This window comes from Typopeltis vanoorti, chromosome 5 (assembly GCF_054136105.1).
Source record: "Typopeltis vanoorti isolate ZY-2024b chromosome 5, IOZ_Tvanoo_1.0, whole genome shotgun sequence".
Classification (NCBI taxonomy): Eukaryota; Metazoa; Arthropoda; class Arachnida; order Uropygi; family Thelyphonidae; genus Typopeltis; species Typopeltis vanoorti.
Window position 1 is genome coordinate 66,995,154 of NC_143553.1, and position 17,245 is coordinate 67,012,398.

At 36.8% G+C, this 17,245-nt stretch overlaps 1 protein-coding gene across 4 annotated transcripts in view; it reads right to left on the minus strand.

Moving 5' to 3' along the window:
- The window catches only part of Sfxn1-3 (Sideroflexin-1-3), a 260,013-nt gene extending 244,841 nt beyond the window's left edge, over window positions 1-15,172 (minus strand). Inside the window, exons 1-2 of one of the 4 annotated variants that reach the window (XM_090392487.1) lie at window positions 15,132-15,172; window positions 4,866-5,033 (exon numbers count right to left, since the gene is read on the minus strand). In XM_090392487.1, the coding sequence (XP_090248613.1) occupies window positions 4,866-5,023 (158 nt within the window). In that variant the 5' untranslated portion in view covers window positions 5,024-5,033; window positions 15,132-15,172. Of the gene's footprint in view, window positions 1-4,865; window positions 5,034-12,268; window positions 12,462-13,552; window positions 14,603-14,642; window positions 14,744-15,131 lie in introns of those variants that run through there. The other 3 variants (XM_090392486.1, XM_090392488.1, XM_090392485.1) reach the window with 3 other exon arrangements.
- Window positions 15,173-17,245: the final 2,073 nt, after the last annotated feature.

The window sequence follows — 17,245 nt, forward strand, 5'->3', positions numbered from 1 at the left end:
GATACATATAGATGATGAATAACGGAGGGGATAATTTACATCCTAGTCTCACATCTGATTTAACATCAAACCATTTTCTTGTACTTCCTTCAATTCTAACTGCTATCTTACAACTCAAATAAAGACTAAGTATTGTTGATATAACGTCCCATTAACACCACCATATAACTATAGCATTCTGAATAGTTACCCCTCTTAGCACCTTGACATATGCCTTTTCCAGATCTACAAAACTTAAATACAAATCCTTGTTACATTCCCTTAATTTCTAAACTATTTGTCTTAAAGTCATCAAATTTGATCCTGAAAACCTCTGTTTGGCTTCAATCTATTTTATTTTTCACCAAGCTTCCCCTCCACAATCCTTCTTAGCCTTTTCTCAAGTATATTTGCATATATCTTACCAGAAACACTCAGTAGGAAAATACCGCTGTAATTCTCACATTCGGTTTTATTTCTCTTTTTACAGGCGAGTACTATGAGAGCTCCAATCATCCAGAATTTGACCTTCTGACCAGGCCTTCTGAATTATGCAAGTGCAGCCACTGTAAAGCTTTTATACCTCCATACGTGAGCATTTCTGGAAGAATATCATCTACTGCAGCTACCTTTCCACATTTCAGGTTTTTGATGGCTTTTTCTACTTCAAGTATTGATATGTATTCCTGATTGCAAGCCTGTTGAGTGTTTTCTACCATGGTCATAGGTCACATTTAATGACAGACAGGGACCGTCAAGTGTTGAAGAAGGTGGTTTATGGAAATCATCAGACATCGAGTGAAACAATCACCCAGGAGTTCTGCAGTGCTATTAACTGTCCAGCCAGCACCATTACTGTGCATCAAGAGTTAAGAGGAATGGGGTTCCATGGTCAAGCAGCTGCCCATAAACCAAACATTTCTCCTGTGAATGCTAGGTGCTGCCCGCAGTGGTGTAAAGAGCGATGCCACTGAACAGTGGACAACTGGAAACGTGACTTGGAGTGATGAATCACGCTTTACCATGTGGTAGTCCAATTAGAGGGTCTGGGTATGACGAATGCCTGGAGAATGATTCCTGCAAGCGTGTGTAGTGCCAACAGTGAAATTTGGAGGAGGTGGCATTAGTGTGAGGATATTTTTCATGGAATGGACTTGACTCTTTTGTAACACTGACCTATTGCGTACTGTCTATGGCAGAAGATCAATTCAGTGATGACTATTGTCTGTATCAGCATGACAATGCTACCTGCCATAAAGCAAGGTCTGTGAGGGAATGGTTTGTGGACAATAACATTCCACAAATGACTGGCCGGCCCAGAGCCCTGACCTGAATCCCATAGAACACCTTTGGGATGAATTACAATGCTGCCTTCATTCTAGACTCCAACAACCCACATCACGAACTACTCTGGCTACAGCTCTTCAGGAAGAATGGACTGCCATTCCTCCAGAGACATTCCGACACCTGGTAGAAAGTCTCTCCTGTAGAGTTAGAGGTGTCATAGAAGCAAAGATTGGACCCACTCTGTATTAATATCCACTACTAGAAAGTGTGCCAAAGGGAAAGTCTGATTACAATTTTGAGTAGGTGTCCAGATATTTTTGATCAGATAGCGTATAACATTTTGTATTTGTTGCTTAAAAAGAGCTCACCTGTTTTCATCGTCTTTGTTTTGGTATGGTCTATTATAGTGATCTGGTACTTATCCAATTCTTCTGCTATTTCCATTTCTTTTCCTTTGATGCTTCTTATGCTGATGGTGCCAATCTTGATCTCTGCTGAAGTTGATTTGTGATCTGTTCCAGTAGCTGATTTTTTGCTGTTCACCCTGGTTTCTTGATGAAAACAGGTTTCAAGTTTCAAGCAGGAACCTTGTTTAACCTTGTGAGAGAGGCCCCAACTAATATGAAATTCTGTAATGTTGTACCATTATTTTTCATTATGATTTAAGCCAATAAGAATACAATTTGGCCAGCTAAATATCAAATTGCCAGCACATCCTCTTTTGTCTATATCCAGGTAAACAGCTAACAAGGTGCACCACGAGAAGGTGAGGATTGGACATTAGGTCAGAAGTCCTGGGTCAGTTCTCTGCATTCGTCAAAAGGCTATGTGGAGGTCTCCTCTCAATTATATAGCTTTGACCCTTAAACACTCCCCTTTAGATTTAATTCAATTGAGAATTTTCAAGATACTGAATTAGATAAACTACATTAGTGTACTTTCTGATTGGTTCCAAAACATTGTTGGATGGACACAGTTAGTGATGTTATATGATATGGTAACTTTGAAAACATTTGAAAAACATTAAAGTTAGAATTGATTTAAAGAACATTTTGGGAAAAATACTTCCTTCTCAACTTTTCAAGTATTAATATTTATTATTAACATTTTCATCAAACCATGTTTCACTTATTCCAAGTATTTTCAGGCAAATAAACAATTTCATCTTCCTTATTTGTAATACATCTGGATTCATAAATAAGCATAGCAATTAATTTCTTGGTCTATTACCAGTCCTACCCATGTCACCCCCTAATCCATGACTTCTCCACATCTGTTCCTGTCCACTCACCTATAAAATTATAATAAATTTAGTTTAATCCTTTATCCAAGTGTGAGCAAACTTTGTTTGCTAACACTTGGATATAATAAATTTAGCCTAAAAAGTGTTTGCTCACACTTTTTAGGCTAAATTTATTATAGTCTAACCAAGTGAAAAATAAACTTTCAACATCTTTCTCTAAATTCAGAGTAATTTAATAATAAGGTGGCACACCTTTTGGCAACTCCTATAGGTAAATATGACCTCTCCATTGCTCCACTTCTGGGCCTGGCTCCCACTGACGAGACCTCAATAAAGGTCGAAATCGGTCTGGGTAGTGGACTTCCCTTAATGCATAACATTATACATATCTGCAAGGAGATGTGTTTTGCATTATGGGAGATACTAAGATAGGAGTGATGTTAGCTTGATCCACCTTTGCTACGAGTTACCCGGTGTTGTACTACCCTACCTCAGTCCTGAAGATATTTTCAGGTGCAAACTTTGTTTGCTCACACTTGGATAAAGGATTAAACTAAATTTATTATAGTCTAACCAAGTGAAAAATAAACTTTCAACATCTTTCTCTAAATCCAGAGTGATTTAATAATAAGGTGGCACACCTTTTGGCAACCCCTATAGGTAAAGATGACCTCTCCATTGCTTCTGCCTTGGTATCTCCACTTCTAGGCCTGGCTCCCACTGACGAGACCTCAATAAAGGTCGAAACCGGTCTGGGTACTGGCCCTTCCCTTAATGCATAACATTATACATATCTGCAAGGAGATGTGTTTTGCATTATGGGAGATACTGAGATAGGAGTGATGTTAGCTTGGTCCAGCTTTGCTACGAGTTACCCGGTGTTGTACTACCTTACCTCAGTCCTGAAGATATTTTCAGGCGCAAACTTTGTTTGCTCACACTTGAATAAAGGATTAAACTAAATTTATTATAGTCTAACCAAGTGAAAAATAAACTTTCAACACCTATAAAATTCCTTATCTCCATATATCTTCCTAAACTTAACTAACCTCCAATGCATCATAGGCCACTCCATTCCTATGCTGATCATCTCCATACATACATTAATTATTGCTTCCAGAATCTACTTTCCTTATACTATGTCTCTCTGAACTACACCAACTATTCTCCCTATTTCCCTGTCCAGCCTGCATTCCTGACCTCACATTCTCATCTCACACTACTCCTCCTCCTCTCTACACAAATACTTCATTTTCACATATTCCACTCTCCTGCTAATTCATATCACCTCTGACTTCCCCTGATCTCTTATTCACATCATTCATTTACACTTCACTTCTGACTTCCTTTGATTCCTTATTCACATCATTCATTTACATTTCCTTCTGGCAATAATCTCCCCAGATATTCTCACTAAATCCATTTAAATGCAATCTACCTCTTCTATACATTGCCATTCATCCCTCAAATGCATTTTACATGTCGACAGCACCCTTTTCTCCTCACACAGCTCTGCTAGCTAACCATTTGATTTTTGCTTGCTGTCTCAACTCAATGCTCTCATACCTAGCAACAAACCAACTACTTCTCTTACCAACATAGCCTTCTTAGTAAGTTATTGTCTTTTACTTTTCTCAATAACTTCCTGATATCTATCCTTACATTCTTCCTGTCCGACCAAATAACTCATTCCTACTACCACCACCAACTCCCCTGCAGGTTTATTTCTTATATCCAAAGCATTAATTGCACTATTCATCCCTCTTAGAAAACAGACCTGGTGTACCTTCTCAATCTGCCACACCTTTAACAATAGCATTTCCATAAAGCAATATTCAAGTCATTCATCTCCACTACTTTCATTTTATTCTTTTGCACTCTTCTATTCATATCCACAAAACATCTAATCTTATTCTGCATATGCCTCATCTCATTTCTCATCTTAATTATCTCATTCTTAACATGCTTGCACTCTAGCAATAATGCTCTCTTGTATCAGCAACTGCACTTGCTTTTATTTGACAACTTATTCTCTTCATATGCTTTGAGAAAAAGAATATATGATAAATATCATCAATTAAGGATAGCACTCCTCTGATGACTCATGAAGATTTTGAAGGTGATAATGATAATAATCAATATTTTGTACATTTAAAAGTAATACTTATATTTTGTAATGGTGAACGCATGCATGCACACACACAAAAAAATGCAGGCAACAGTCTAAGCATTAACACAACCACACACAGAAAAAGTACATAAGTGTAAGAGAGCAAATAATTCAATAAACAAGTTTTATCATTTTGTAATATGCCTAACAGCTAGTAAATCTACTATAAAGTACAAAAACAAATACCTATATTTCAAAACAATATTTCGTGCTCTTTCTAATTCAGCAGCAGAACACAACAAATTTAAAGGGTTGGTAGTTGTAAAAAAATGCTTGGCTCTTCCCCAATAAGTACCTTGATCCCAACGAGGCTCATCAATGTTTATTCTTTTCTGCATATCCATGTTACCTGCCCTATTAACATAAATTAAAAAAAGATTATATATATGTTAGATGCACATACAACTATCTAACTGTATAAACTACTAAATAAAATAATCTGGGAATATTACAAAATTATAAGCAAATAAAAAAATAAAGTCCAACAGCTAATTAATGATCACAAAACTGGTTTCCATCAATTAAAGAATAAAAAGAAAACTCGGTAAAAATTTGGGGGGTCGTGTGGGATTCAGGTTCATTATGCAAAAACGTGATGATGAGTCTAGTTATCATATAAAAATAAGTGGCACAATCAATGGTATATGCAAATGAGCCAAGACATAAAATCACATGTTATAGAATGATTTTCCATTTCATGTTTAGAGTGAGAACAAGATATTTTTGTGATAGCAAAATTCTTGGATATGGCGTAAGACATCATTTAACCAATGAATTTAAGTGGTGAGCCATCGTAAAACCAGAGACCTGCCAAAATCAGGGAGACAGATAGCCAGATGGTTGCATGTGACTTATTCTGTGGTACACAGACTATGTAACCAATTCCAGAGTCACAAAGAGCATTCCGGAGATACAGAGAAGGAAAATCATAGGCTACAACAGCAGTAGATGACTCACATCTTTGACTATCTGCTTGCTGAAACAGGAGTGCAACCATGAATAAGCTATGACCAGACTTCTCGTCTGCAACAGGAACATTGGTATCTGCTTTTACTGTTTGCAGAAGGTTTCACAAAGGTGGTCTTTATGCGAGGTGACTGATAGTCTGAGTGCTTGTATCTCTATGCCACAAGAGAGGACATTTGAAATGGGCCAGCCTCCATGTCAACCAGATCCAAGACGAATGGGAAGTCTGTACTACTGTTTACAGATGAGTTCTGATTTGCTCTACAAAGCTATACCAGGCATGCTTTGATCTAAAGAGAACAAGAGATATGTTATTGTTATTATTATTATTATTGCATGACACTTCCAAGGAGTCCAAAGACTCATCGAGGGAGGACACATATTCTACAACTTTCCATCTCCACCAACTGCAGCAAACCACATCATCTACTGCCCACCACCACTAGTATTTTCACAGATAATCACAACCGTCCATGGTGGGAATCAAACACGAATCCTTTTGGCTGGAGAGAGGATGCACCAACCACTCAGCCAACCAGGTTGGCAAATCATCCCTCCTATACCCATGAAAAGTATTAGAGATGATTACTTATAGTGGAGTTAATGTGACAGTTTGAGGAGGCATCTCATTGGATGGATGCAGTGATGTGCACACTGGCTTGGAAAAAAAAAAAAGTCAATGGACACTTTCATGGGCAAGGTGCATTGTGCCATGAAACAAATCACATGTTTGTAACCAGCATAAATTGGAGGAATATGATGCTCCCAAGTCAATGGGTAAAATGGCTGCGAGAAGGGAAATGAAGGAGTTTGTGGGGGGGGGGGGGGGGGGGGGGGCATTGTGATAAAATGCCATGTTGCCTGCCTATCCATTCAGCATATTGTTGACAAATTTGGCCATCTAAGGTCAATAATTAGTGATACTATACTGTGATTGAATTGCTGGGAACCAACCACAAGTGCTACCTGCAGTGGACAACCCACCACACTCACCAAAAGTGACTAAGGTGCTATGACAGATAATATGTAAAAACTGCCATTCATCAGCTGAAGCTGAATGCATAGTTCCAGGCATAAACTGGAACACAAACCTGCATAAAACATTCAGAACCGAGGTCCACAACATGGGTTTCCATGGTAGGACTACAATATGTAAACTCCACATTACCCAAACCTACCTCCAGTGTCGTCTTCAGTGGTGCAAGAAGCATGTATAGTGGGATGGAAAAACTTGGAAAACTGCATTATTATTGTGGAGCACCGAATCATGCTACACACTCTACAAAGCAGATGAATGGGTGTGAGTATGGCAGATGCTGATGAATGTCTCTTACCAGAGTGTGTAACCCCAACTAATTGGAGGTGGCATGGTACTATTTTTCCTGGCATCGAACCTCTGTTTGTGATGACATGAACATTCAACTCCAAGAAGTATGAACAATCTGAACAATGCAATGCTTTCTACGAACTGACCATTGTCTTTTCCACCAAGACAATGCACAGTGTCATAAAGTAACTGCATGGTTTGTGGACATGAATGCCACTGCATTTGTCTGGTCTCCACAAAGCTCTGATCTAAACTTCATTGAACATCTATGGGATGACCAGATCACTGGGTAAGGTCAAGAGACATCTGCCCCACAACAATCCAGGACCTCATAACATGCCTACAGGAAGAATGGTCAAAAATGTCCACTGATTACTATCATACACGTGTGGACAATGCAATGCTCCCTACTGTGTGGGGTTACTATAGTACGGACCATTGTCTCTTTCAGCAAACCAACGTACTATCATAATGCTGCTGTAACTGTAGTTTGTGGACATGAACATCACCACACTTGACTAACCTCCACAGAGCCCTGATCTCAACACTACTGAAAATCTCTGGAATGAACTGGAGTGTTGGATGAGATCAACACACATCCACCTCACAACAGTCCAGGATCCTATTACATGCCTACAGGAAGAAAGGTAAAAAAATTCCCACTGATTGCTATCATACACTTGTGGAAAGTATGTCCCGTAGGATTGCTGCAGTCATTGCAGCGAAAGGACATCCTACATCTTAGTAAGGTGGGTGCCATGAATGTTTATTCCTCACACTATGGTCCGTTGACTTCTTTCCAAGCTATATATATGATGCAAATGATATAATTAAAGAAATTTAATGAGTGGAAGCTAAGAGATACGAAAATTGGAAAAACTATCATATGGATGCACAACTAGTTTTGTCTGCTTAGAAAACTTCATAGTATACATTACAAGAGAAACAACAGCTACTATAAATTAACTTGCAAATATATTGCTGACACATGAAGGCATTCTGTATGCCACAGTATTGTTGGACACGTTCATGCAGGCATGATCTCATGAATGCCAAAGCTAGATAGCTGAAGAATGACAATCAGATAAGTTATAGCTAAGGTTATAGAATTAAGATGGACCGGATTGATGACAATTTTTACTGATTCCACAATTCTTCTCTCTAGCTTATTCTAGCATCTAAAAATGTTTTCTGATTTGTTCAGATCACTGGATAGACAAAATCTTCATCATTAGGGCAAGCAGAATTAAGAATGTGATAAAATAAAATAGTGTGCTGGGTCTAGTTCTGTGATAGATAATGTTTCTCACATGTTCTTCCCTATGCAATTCAATGGATGCCTCCATGTGATGAAAATATGGTGGCACATTGCACTATGGCATCCAGAATACCTTCAAATGTCAGCAGTACATTTGCAAGTTCATTTATAGTTGTTTCTCTTGTAATGTATATTTTTGTATTTCTCTTTTCATGTTATACACCCATTGAAGTCATTTAAGAGGATGAAACTAGTGGTGCATTTCAAATAATAAATAGGTTTTTTTTCTATTTTGGCTTCCAATCATTTAATTTCTTTAATTATATATATATATATATATAAATTGATTGCTATCGTACACTTGTGGAAAGTATGCTCCATAGGATTAATGAAGCCATCAGAGTGAAAGGAGGTCCTCCATCTTATTAAGGTGGGTGCCATGGCTGTTTGTTCCTCATACTATGGTGTCCATTGATTTCTTTCCAAGCAGTGTATGTGCTTCCTAGTTAGAACCATAATTATTGCAACTTATAGAGACAAGATCCTGGACCCCTATATCTATGTGGTGCAACAGGGGAGACATTTATTCTACAAGATGATAATGCTTATCCTCATCAAGTGGACCTTGTGGAATTACCTTCAAGTACAGACTATCGTATGTATGGACTGGCCAGCCAGGCATCCTGATCTTGATTCCAATGAGCATATCTGGGACCCTCTAGATGTGTTGGTGCTCTCTATCCCTCTGTCTGTCCAAAGCCTTGAGGGACTTAGGAGAGCTTTGCAATAGCAATGGTTGCTATTGCCAACTGAGATTCTAGATGCCATTATAAACATTATGAAACATTCTTGTGTACACTGTATTGCTGTGAGGAGTGATCATATTCCTTATTGAGGCACTTTGAGAATCTCAATTTGACCTCTTGTTTTTGACCATTGGCATGTACCCATTTGTTGCTGAATTAAACTATTTATTTATTTACAATTCATTTGGGTATTTCTTTCATACTTCATATTATACTGCTTTTTGCTGCATAAAAATTCACACAGGTTTTGAGTTACTCCAATTTTTCTCTCTGTTTTTGTCTGGTGCACAATATATATATATATATATATATATATTTGCTTATCCATCTGTATAAACTACTATATAAAATAATTTAGGAATATTAGACAATTATAAGGAATGCAAGAAATATAAACGAACAGCTAATTAAAAGTCACACATACTGCACAAGATAGAAATGTTTTTTTATTCAAAAAATTACAGAATTAATAAAATATATATTACTTTTTTTTTTAAAAAATGCATATTTTTTCTAAAAATGATACAATTCTAATATTTGGAATATGTAATGAAATAGCTTTGAAAAAATATTTAAAACAGATCAAGGATTTAGAATATTTAATGTATTGCAAATGATTTTCTTTTGTTTTATGCAGTACAGTAGTACTCCATATACTTGACGAAGAGTGCAATTCATTTAATATATATATATCATAAAACTATAAATAGTATAATACTGAATAATGTGTAATACCATTCTATATTACAATACGATGATGCATAGCAGAATAATGACCTGACACAGGATGTCATGTAAATGTTTTTCATATACCTAGGAAGAATCTAACCCAATGTTTTACTCCTCTTCCAAGTAATTAGACCTATTTTTTTTTTTTAATTTTCAATGCTCTAGGGATTTTGTTCACAGAGTTTAATGGAATTCATTAAACAGGATGAAGAATAGGTTAAGACCTAAAATGGTGAAAGTAGTATGAAATAGATGGAGAGAGAGATCTAAATGATGGAAGAAGGGAAAGGATGAGAACAAAGATCATTTGTAGAAGTTGTGTCAGGAATGTGGTTAGCAATGGAGCAAGAGCGAGTTTTCTTGCATACGGTGGAAAATGCATTGATCACATTTATGCACGGTTAGTAAATGAACAAAGTATATTATCAATGGACAAAAGTCTTTTGTCCATTGATAAATTTACAATTCGCACTTCACTCAGTAACTCACTAGACACAGGGGGAAAACGAACTAGTCGCTGTTCACAACAGCAATGAACATTTTTTTTTCACAAATCAGAAAAAGATGAACCAAAAACAGGAACAAGTTTTATTGCTGCAATAGATGAAACATGTGTTCTTTGGTTACCGCTGCTGAGGGCTGAAATTGCCAACCATAATAAAATTTTAACATGGACAGTGTCCTATGGTCGAGGGTGTAAGATTACATATCTCAATCATGTTTACTGTTATAAATTGTGGAATTTTTAACTATATCTGGGGGGGAGAGAAGTGCCCTGTTTGACCCCCTCAACACATCAACAACCCATGCTGTGTACTATATTGATATTGCTGTGCTGCAAGAAGTGGATGAGAACTGCGAGTGATGGTTGACAGCAGACCAAAGTTTAGAAGGCATATTGGAAGTGTTGCAAAGTGACACATCATAGTGCCACTATAATACAAAGTTTGTTAACAGGTAAGGATAAGGAGGTGATTGTACCATGGCATAAAGCACTGGCCAGACCACACTTGGTCTACTGTGCACAGATATGGGTCACCTAGTTTTCACTGTGATGTGAAAACATTGGAGAGGGTCCAGAGAAGATTGGCTAAGACAACATAAGGCTGTGGAATGCTGACTATGGAGAGAGAGAGAGAGAGAGAGAGAGAGGTTAAAGCAACGAGGATTGCAGAGTTTGGTAGATAAGAAGAAAATAGGTAATACGATACAGGTGTTTAAGTTGGTGAGGGGATTTCATCGGGTTATAAAAGGAGTAGAAGGTGAGAGGGGAAAAGCCAGAACCCAAACCAGGAAATTATGTAAGGGTGTGGAGAAAAAAGGGGTATGTGAATAATTTTTTTTACATGGAACATTGTGAGTGAATGGAACACATTACTAGAATATGTTGTTAATGCATGGAGTGTTAAGGATTTTAAGATTCAGGATGATAAATATGTTGTCAGCTAAATTAACATCCCTCGATGAGCCTGCTGATTCCATTGAGGGTGTAATAATAATAATAAATTTTGGGAAATTTCTTGCATCTGTATTAATTTAAATGATTTCTGAGGGTAGCTGCAGATTCCAAAAACAGTCTTTTCTTTCTTTTCTATATTTACTATGATGGAGCATTGTGTTTTTTTTTTTTTTTTTTTTGTTTTTTTTTTGAGGATCCTATGAGTAGTATCCAATGCATGGTTTGCAAGACCAGATTGATCATAGTTGTGATTACAGATGTCTTTTTTTTTTTGTGTTCATCTATATGGATGAACATATCCAGACAATGCACACAGGAGTGTTATACGATATTCCATGCTCCTTTGCTGAAATGATAACCTGTCACCTTAATGATGCCAAAACAGAAATTTTCTTGATTCCTTGCAAAAAATAAAGAAATAAAAATGTAAAAATTAAAATAAAAAAAACTATTAAGACTGAATACCACACCACAACACAAACTTTCATAATAATCTCACTTCTCAAACCAGTATTTACTTTTAACCTTAGCTAGCATCTGTACATCACTTCTGAAAAGTTATAGATGAAAAGTAACTTCAAGATGTTACTTTTCATCTATCAAACTGTTCCACCTTCCTCATACCTGAAAGGCTATTTCACATTTTTGATGGTTCAGCTAAAACTTCTCTAAAAAGCTTGACTGTTCAGAAGATGGCAGTCCAGCAACTGATGACCCTCCCACCCCACCCTCTCTCTCTCTCTCTCTCTGTCTAATCATGTCTTCACAGATGGTCAGAGCTTGTGCATTATCTTTTCTACTGATATTTCCATGGGTGCTGTTCAGAAGAGCTAGAATAGATCATGCCACCCATTTCTGCTAAACCTACAGTAACACAAGTGATAGCCCCAGCATCCTTCTAAGTTGAGTTACTGACCTATCTGCTAAAAAAAATATATCAACAGATTACTTTTCTCTTGATCCCTATCCCACTGCATTGACTTACTACAGGCTTTGCAAATATAAAAAAACAAAAAAGTTACTGTAAAGATAACATGAGAATACTTCAATTTCATATCTGCCCACATGAAAAGAATAGATTCTCAGCACTAAGGAATTAGTCATCATCATGCGTATCAAGGATTTAGGCCTAGCAAGGATTTAGGCCTGTTCCGGCCTTTGAAGTCATCGCTGAATCGTTTAAGAGGACGTCCTGGTTTTCTTTTTCCTAATGGCTTGTACTTTAAATCTTGTTTTGGTAATCTTTCTGTTTTCATTCTTTCAACTGCTGCAGGTACTAAGGAATTGGTGCCAATATTGTTAATAGGCCTATGAGGAAAAACAAATGCAATGTTAATGTTAAATGAAATATTAATACAATTATTGTTCTGGGTATGCAATGATTGTTAAAAAACAATCAGCACTGAATTGATTAATCTCCTTCTTAGCTCAAATGACACACAATATAACATCAGTCTATGATAATAATAAAAATTCTAGATGATTCTCTGTAACAGATTCCATAACTATTTCAAGACAAGATAAAAACAGTGAAATGTTTCATGGAGACGAAACTTTTTTTTTTCTCAATAAGACAAATTTAATCTGTAGAATAAACTGTACATTGAGAAATCACACAGACACACACATATATATATATATATATATACACATATGTATATTGAGAAATCACACACACATATATATATATATATATATATTGAGAAATCACCACACATACACACACATATATATACATTGAGAAATCACCACACACACACATATATATACATTGAGAAATCACCACACACACACATATATATACATTGAGAAATCACCACACACACACATATATATATACATTGAGAAATCACCACACACATATATAACTGTTAAGAACTTCGTGTAACTCTGAATCTGAGCCTAGTCAGACATTTGTGAGAGTTTAAATCAATTTATCTAATTTTATTATTGCATCTATTTTGTATTAAAAATGTCTCATTTAAAAACTGTTTGGCAAATTTTAGTAAAGAAAGAAATAGCAAAATTTCAAATTCAAAAATTGTGCCCGAGCATCTGAAATAGCTTGGCAAATTTTTTATATAGATATAAAGTACCAAATTTCAAATTATTAATTCTTTTGAATAATATGGCATTATTATATGGCTTCAAACTGAAAGCAAAAATGCATCCTCCCACTATGCATATCTCCATGCTGACCTTCATAAATAATACTGCCTTCATCTAGCCAATTATGCATACAAATGCTTATCCATTTTGCCAAAATCTTAACCAGTATACAGTTTGAAAACTATTCTACCACTACCCTAATTCAGTAGACTATTTTACCCTCTTACTCCTCAGGAACTCATCCAATTTCTAGACTTTCATTAAACAGCCAGGTCAGTGGCACAGTCATTCGCTTTGCATATTCCCTTAAAACATATCATAAGAGGTGGAGGGAAAAGTGATCTAAACTAAACGTAATTATCCTGCTAGATAAGGAGGCAATATTATTGATTTCAAATAAGCTCACTGGGTGGAAAGACCGGGTTTAAATCCCATACAGCATGCAAAGAACATCTTGGCTTTCAGTGCTGGCTACTATGTGGCACCCCCTAGGCCAGTTTTATCAATGCATTGTAAGACAAGACAGGCATAATAAAATTCTTTATTGTTAAGTCTTTATTACAAGCAGTTTATAGTTATTGCCAAAAAAAGTGCATATAGAACATTTTGGGGAACACTGCTCATACCACTAATGCTTCGACTAATACTATTACTTTTTTTACGATGTTGGTGCCCCAAAGTCGTAGCATCCCTAGGCCAGTGCCTCTTGCACCTAAGCCTAGAGCCGGCTCTGATGGTTTTCAACTAAAGGCGAGTTGTTCTTACAGAGGGATCGCAGGGTTTCCCCTGCCGGGAACTCAGGCTTTTTAATTACACAACCAGGCAAAGGCACACGCAATTTTGCATACACACATACATACAGTATATTCATTTATGCATAAGACTAACTCCTTTATCCCACAATTATGATTACTAAAGCGAATTTAGGCTGGTCGTGGATGGAAGCACCCCAGATTATCATTCTGTAGATGTCAGTGATAATAATCCACCAAACCAAACCACTAAAAAGATTGCGTAATAATTATCCTACGTAACAGATGATAACCAGTGATACAAATTCGCAGATGATAACCAGTGATACAACTCGCAGATGAAATAATTTCTTCTATCCTGGAATAAGCTTATCCCAGAAAAGTATTTGCATCATTTACACGCACGACAAAAAAAAAACTCCATTGGTCTCCGAGCTCATGCTATACAAGATACAGCAAAAGATAACGGCCAAGATATAGATGGAGAAAGATTGCGTAATAATTATCCTACGTAACAGATGATAACCAGTGATACAAATCCATTAAACCAAACTCACAGATAAAATAATTTCTTCTATCCTGGACTTAGTTTTTCTTATAAAATTATTTGCATCATTTACATGCACGACAAAAAAAAAAAAACTCCGCTGGTCTCCGAGCTCATTCTAAATGAGATACAGCAAAAGATAACGGCAAGATAGACGGAGAAACATTGCGTAATAACTGTCCCATATAACAGGTGATAACCACTGATAATAATTCACTCAATCAAACTCACGGATGAAATAATTTCTTCTATCCTGAACTTAGCTTATCTTAGAAAATTATTTGCATCATTTACATGCACGACAAAACAAGTCTATTGATCTCTGAGCACATGCTACACAAGACACAGCAAAATATAACGGCAAAAGAGAGAGAGGGGAAGAAAGGTTGAGTAATAATTATCCTATATAACAAAGTAGTGCTTAATTAATTACGAAAACAACATGAATTCTATGAACCGGCAAATGAACAAACACACATAAAACCAATAGTCCACGTACCACGTCAACCAAAGCAGACGATATTCTCTATTTTAATTGTGACTGTAGACTACTCTCTAAATTCACTAGAAAGCGCCCTCTTATAGGATTAATAAACAATTAATTAAAAATGTAATTTTGTATTCTGTTATTTAAAAGGTCATCATCTTAATGCAAACTTTTAAATCGGAAGAAAAAGAAAGAAGAAGGGCGAAAGTTAAATTGATCTAGCTTAGGGTGTCCATAATTTAAAGAAAAAAATAGGGACATCAAACGGAGAAGTGGAGGTTAGAGATTTCCTCAAACCTTGTTCGTTTGTTACGATATTTTAATGTGAAATAACTATGAATTGGTAGCAGCTAATTCAGTAACGATATGTAAAAATTGATAAATAGTAAAAAAAAAAAAAAACATCAGTTAACACCTCTTATTCATGTGTAGGGACAAGTGATGCCATTTTAGCTCTACCTTTTGGAGACTGAGGGGAAGTTCAAACTCCAAAGGGAGCGATTAACAAATAGGTGGCGCAATAGTAGCAGCAATTATAAATGGTGTCTAGTGAACAGATGTGACTGGCAAGTGCCACCATCTTGTTGTTTACTGCCTGGAAATAGTGTATGTTCTACGTCGATTTCTTCAGTTATAGGGACGAAACCCTCAACTTTCCTGGAGAAACAACCTGCTTCCGAGTGCAAGAGATTTCAATCCGTTCCCGATCGATTAACTCGGGAAAGGATTGAAAAAAGGTTTAGTAAAAGTTCCACTAGTCGAAGACTAGAATAGAAGTTACGACTCTCTTCCTTCGGGCGGTCTAGCACTAGGCTGCATACGCTACTACCACTGATCTAGTTAATAATAATAATAATTATTATTATTATTATTATTATTATTATTATTATTATTATTTTAACGGTGTCTCCATGGAGTCAAAGACTCATCGCGGGAGACCCGACATTGACACACTAACCATTATTTACACAATACCTGTCATACCTCTCCTTAAATTCATTCACAGTTGAAGCATTCACAACCAGTACTGGCAAAGCATTCCACCCATTCACAACCCTCCAAGTAAAAAATCTAGTCCTAACACCCTTGTTAACCACACTCTTACACAATCTCCAGGGATGACCCCTCGTTCTCTCACATCCTGCATTGGTCTTAAGAATATCATCAGTATCAATCCTGTAAAATCCCTTTAACAATTTAAATACCTCTATCATATCTCCTCTCCTACGTCTATCAGCTAGTTTTTGGAGCCCACAGATCATCAATCTATCCTCATAGGGAACATCCCACAGACCTTCAACAATCTTTGTAACCCTCCTCTGAATCCTTTCTACCACTTCCGCATCACCAAGAAATCCTGGCGACCAGATCTGTGCACAATAGTCCAAATGCGGCCTTATTAATGCCTTATAGAGTGGAATAATAACTTCCCTATCCCTGCTTGTTAGTGTGTTCCTCAACAACCATGTAATTTGATGTGATGTTTTGGCAATCTTAGCAATATGCCCTTTAAACTTAAGTTCTCTGTCCACAATAACTCCCAAGTCTCTTATCTCATCAACTTCCTGCAGTTCAGTTCCGTTAATATAGTAAACAGCATGCGATTTCATCCTCCCGAAGTGCATCACCTTACACTTAGCCACGTTGAACTGACAGCCATTTACCTCAGTCCATAGCGTCAGCCTATTTAAGTCATCCTGTAAAATATCCACATCATTTGAATTGATTATCGCTCTTCCCAATTTTGCATCATCAGCAAACAAGTGGATATTTCCATTCAAGTTATTTCCAATATCATTGATGTACAAATTAAACAATAGAGGACCAAGAACTGAGCCCTGAGGTACACCACTAGTCACTTGCCTTTTCCTGGACTCAGCTCCTCCGTAAACCACTCTTTGATATCTGTCCGCCAGCCATCCTTTAATCCAAATCACCATCTTCGGATCCAAACCCATTTGCTCTAATTTATGTAACAGAGTTCCATGTGGAATCCTGTCAAAAGCCTTTGCAAAGTCAAGCAGTATCACTGAATAAGGATTTCCTTTATCCAACTCCACTGTTACTTTATTATAGAACGTAAGCAAATTACTTAGGCAAGACCTACCTTTCACAAAACCATGTTG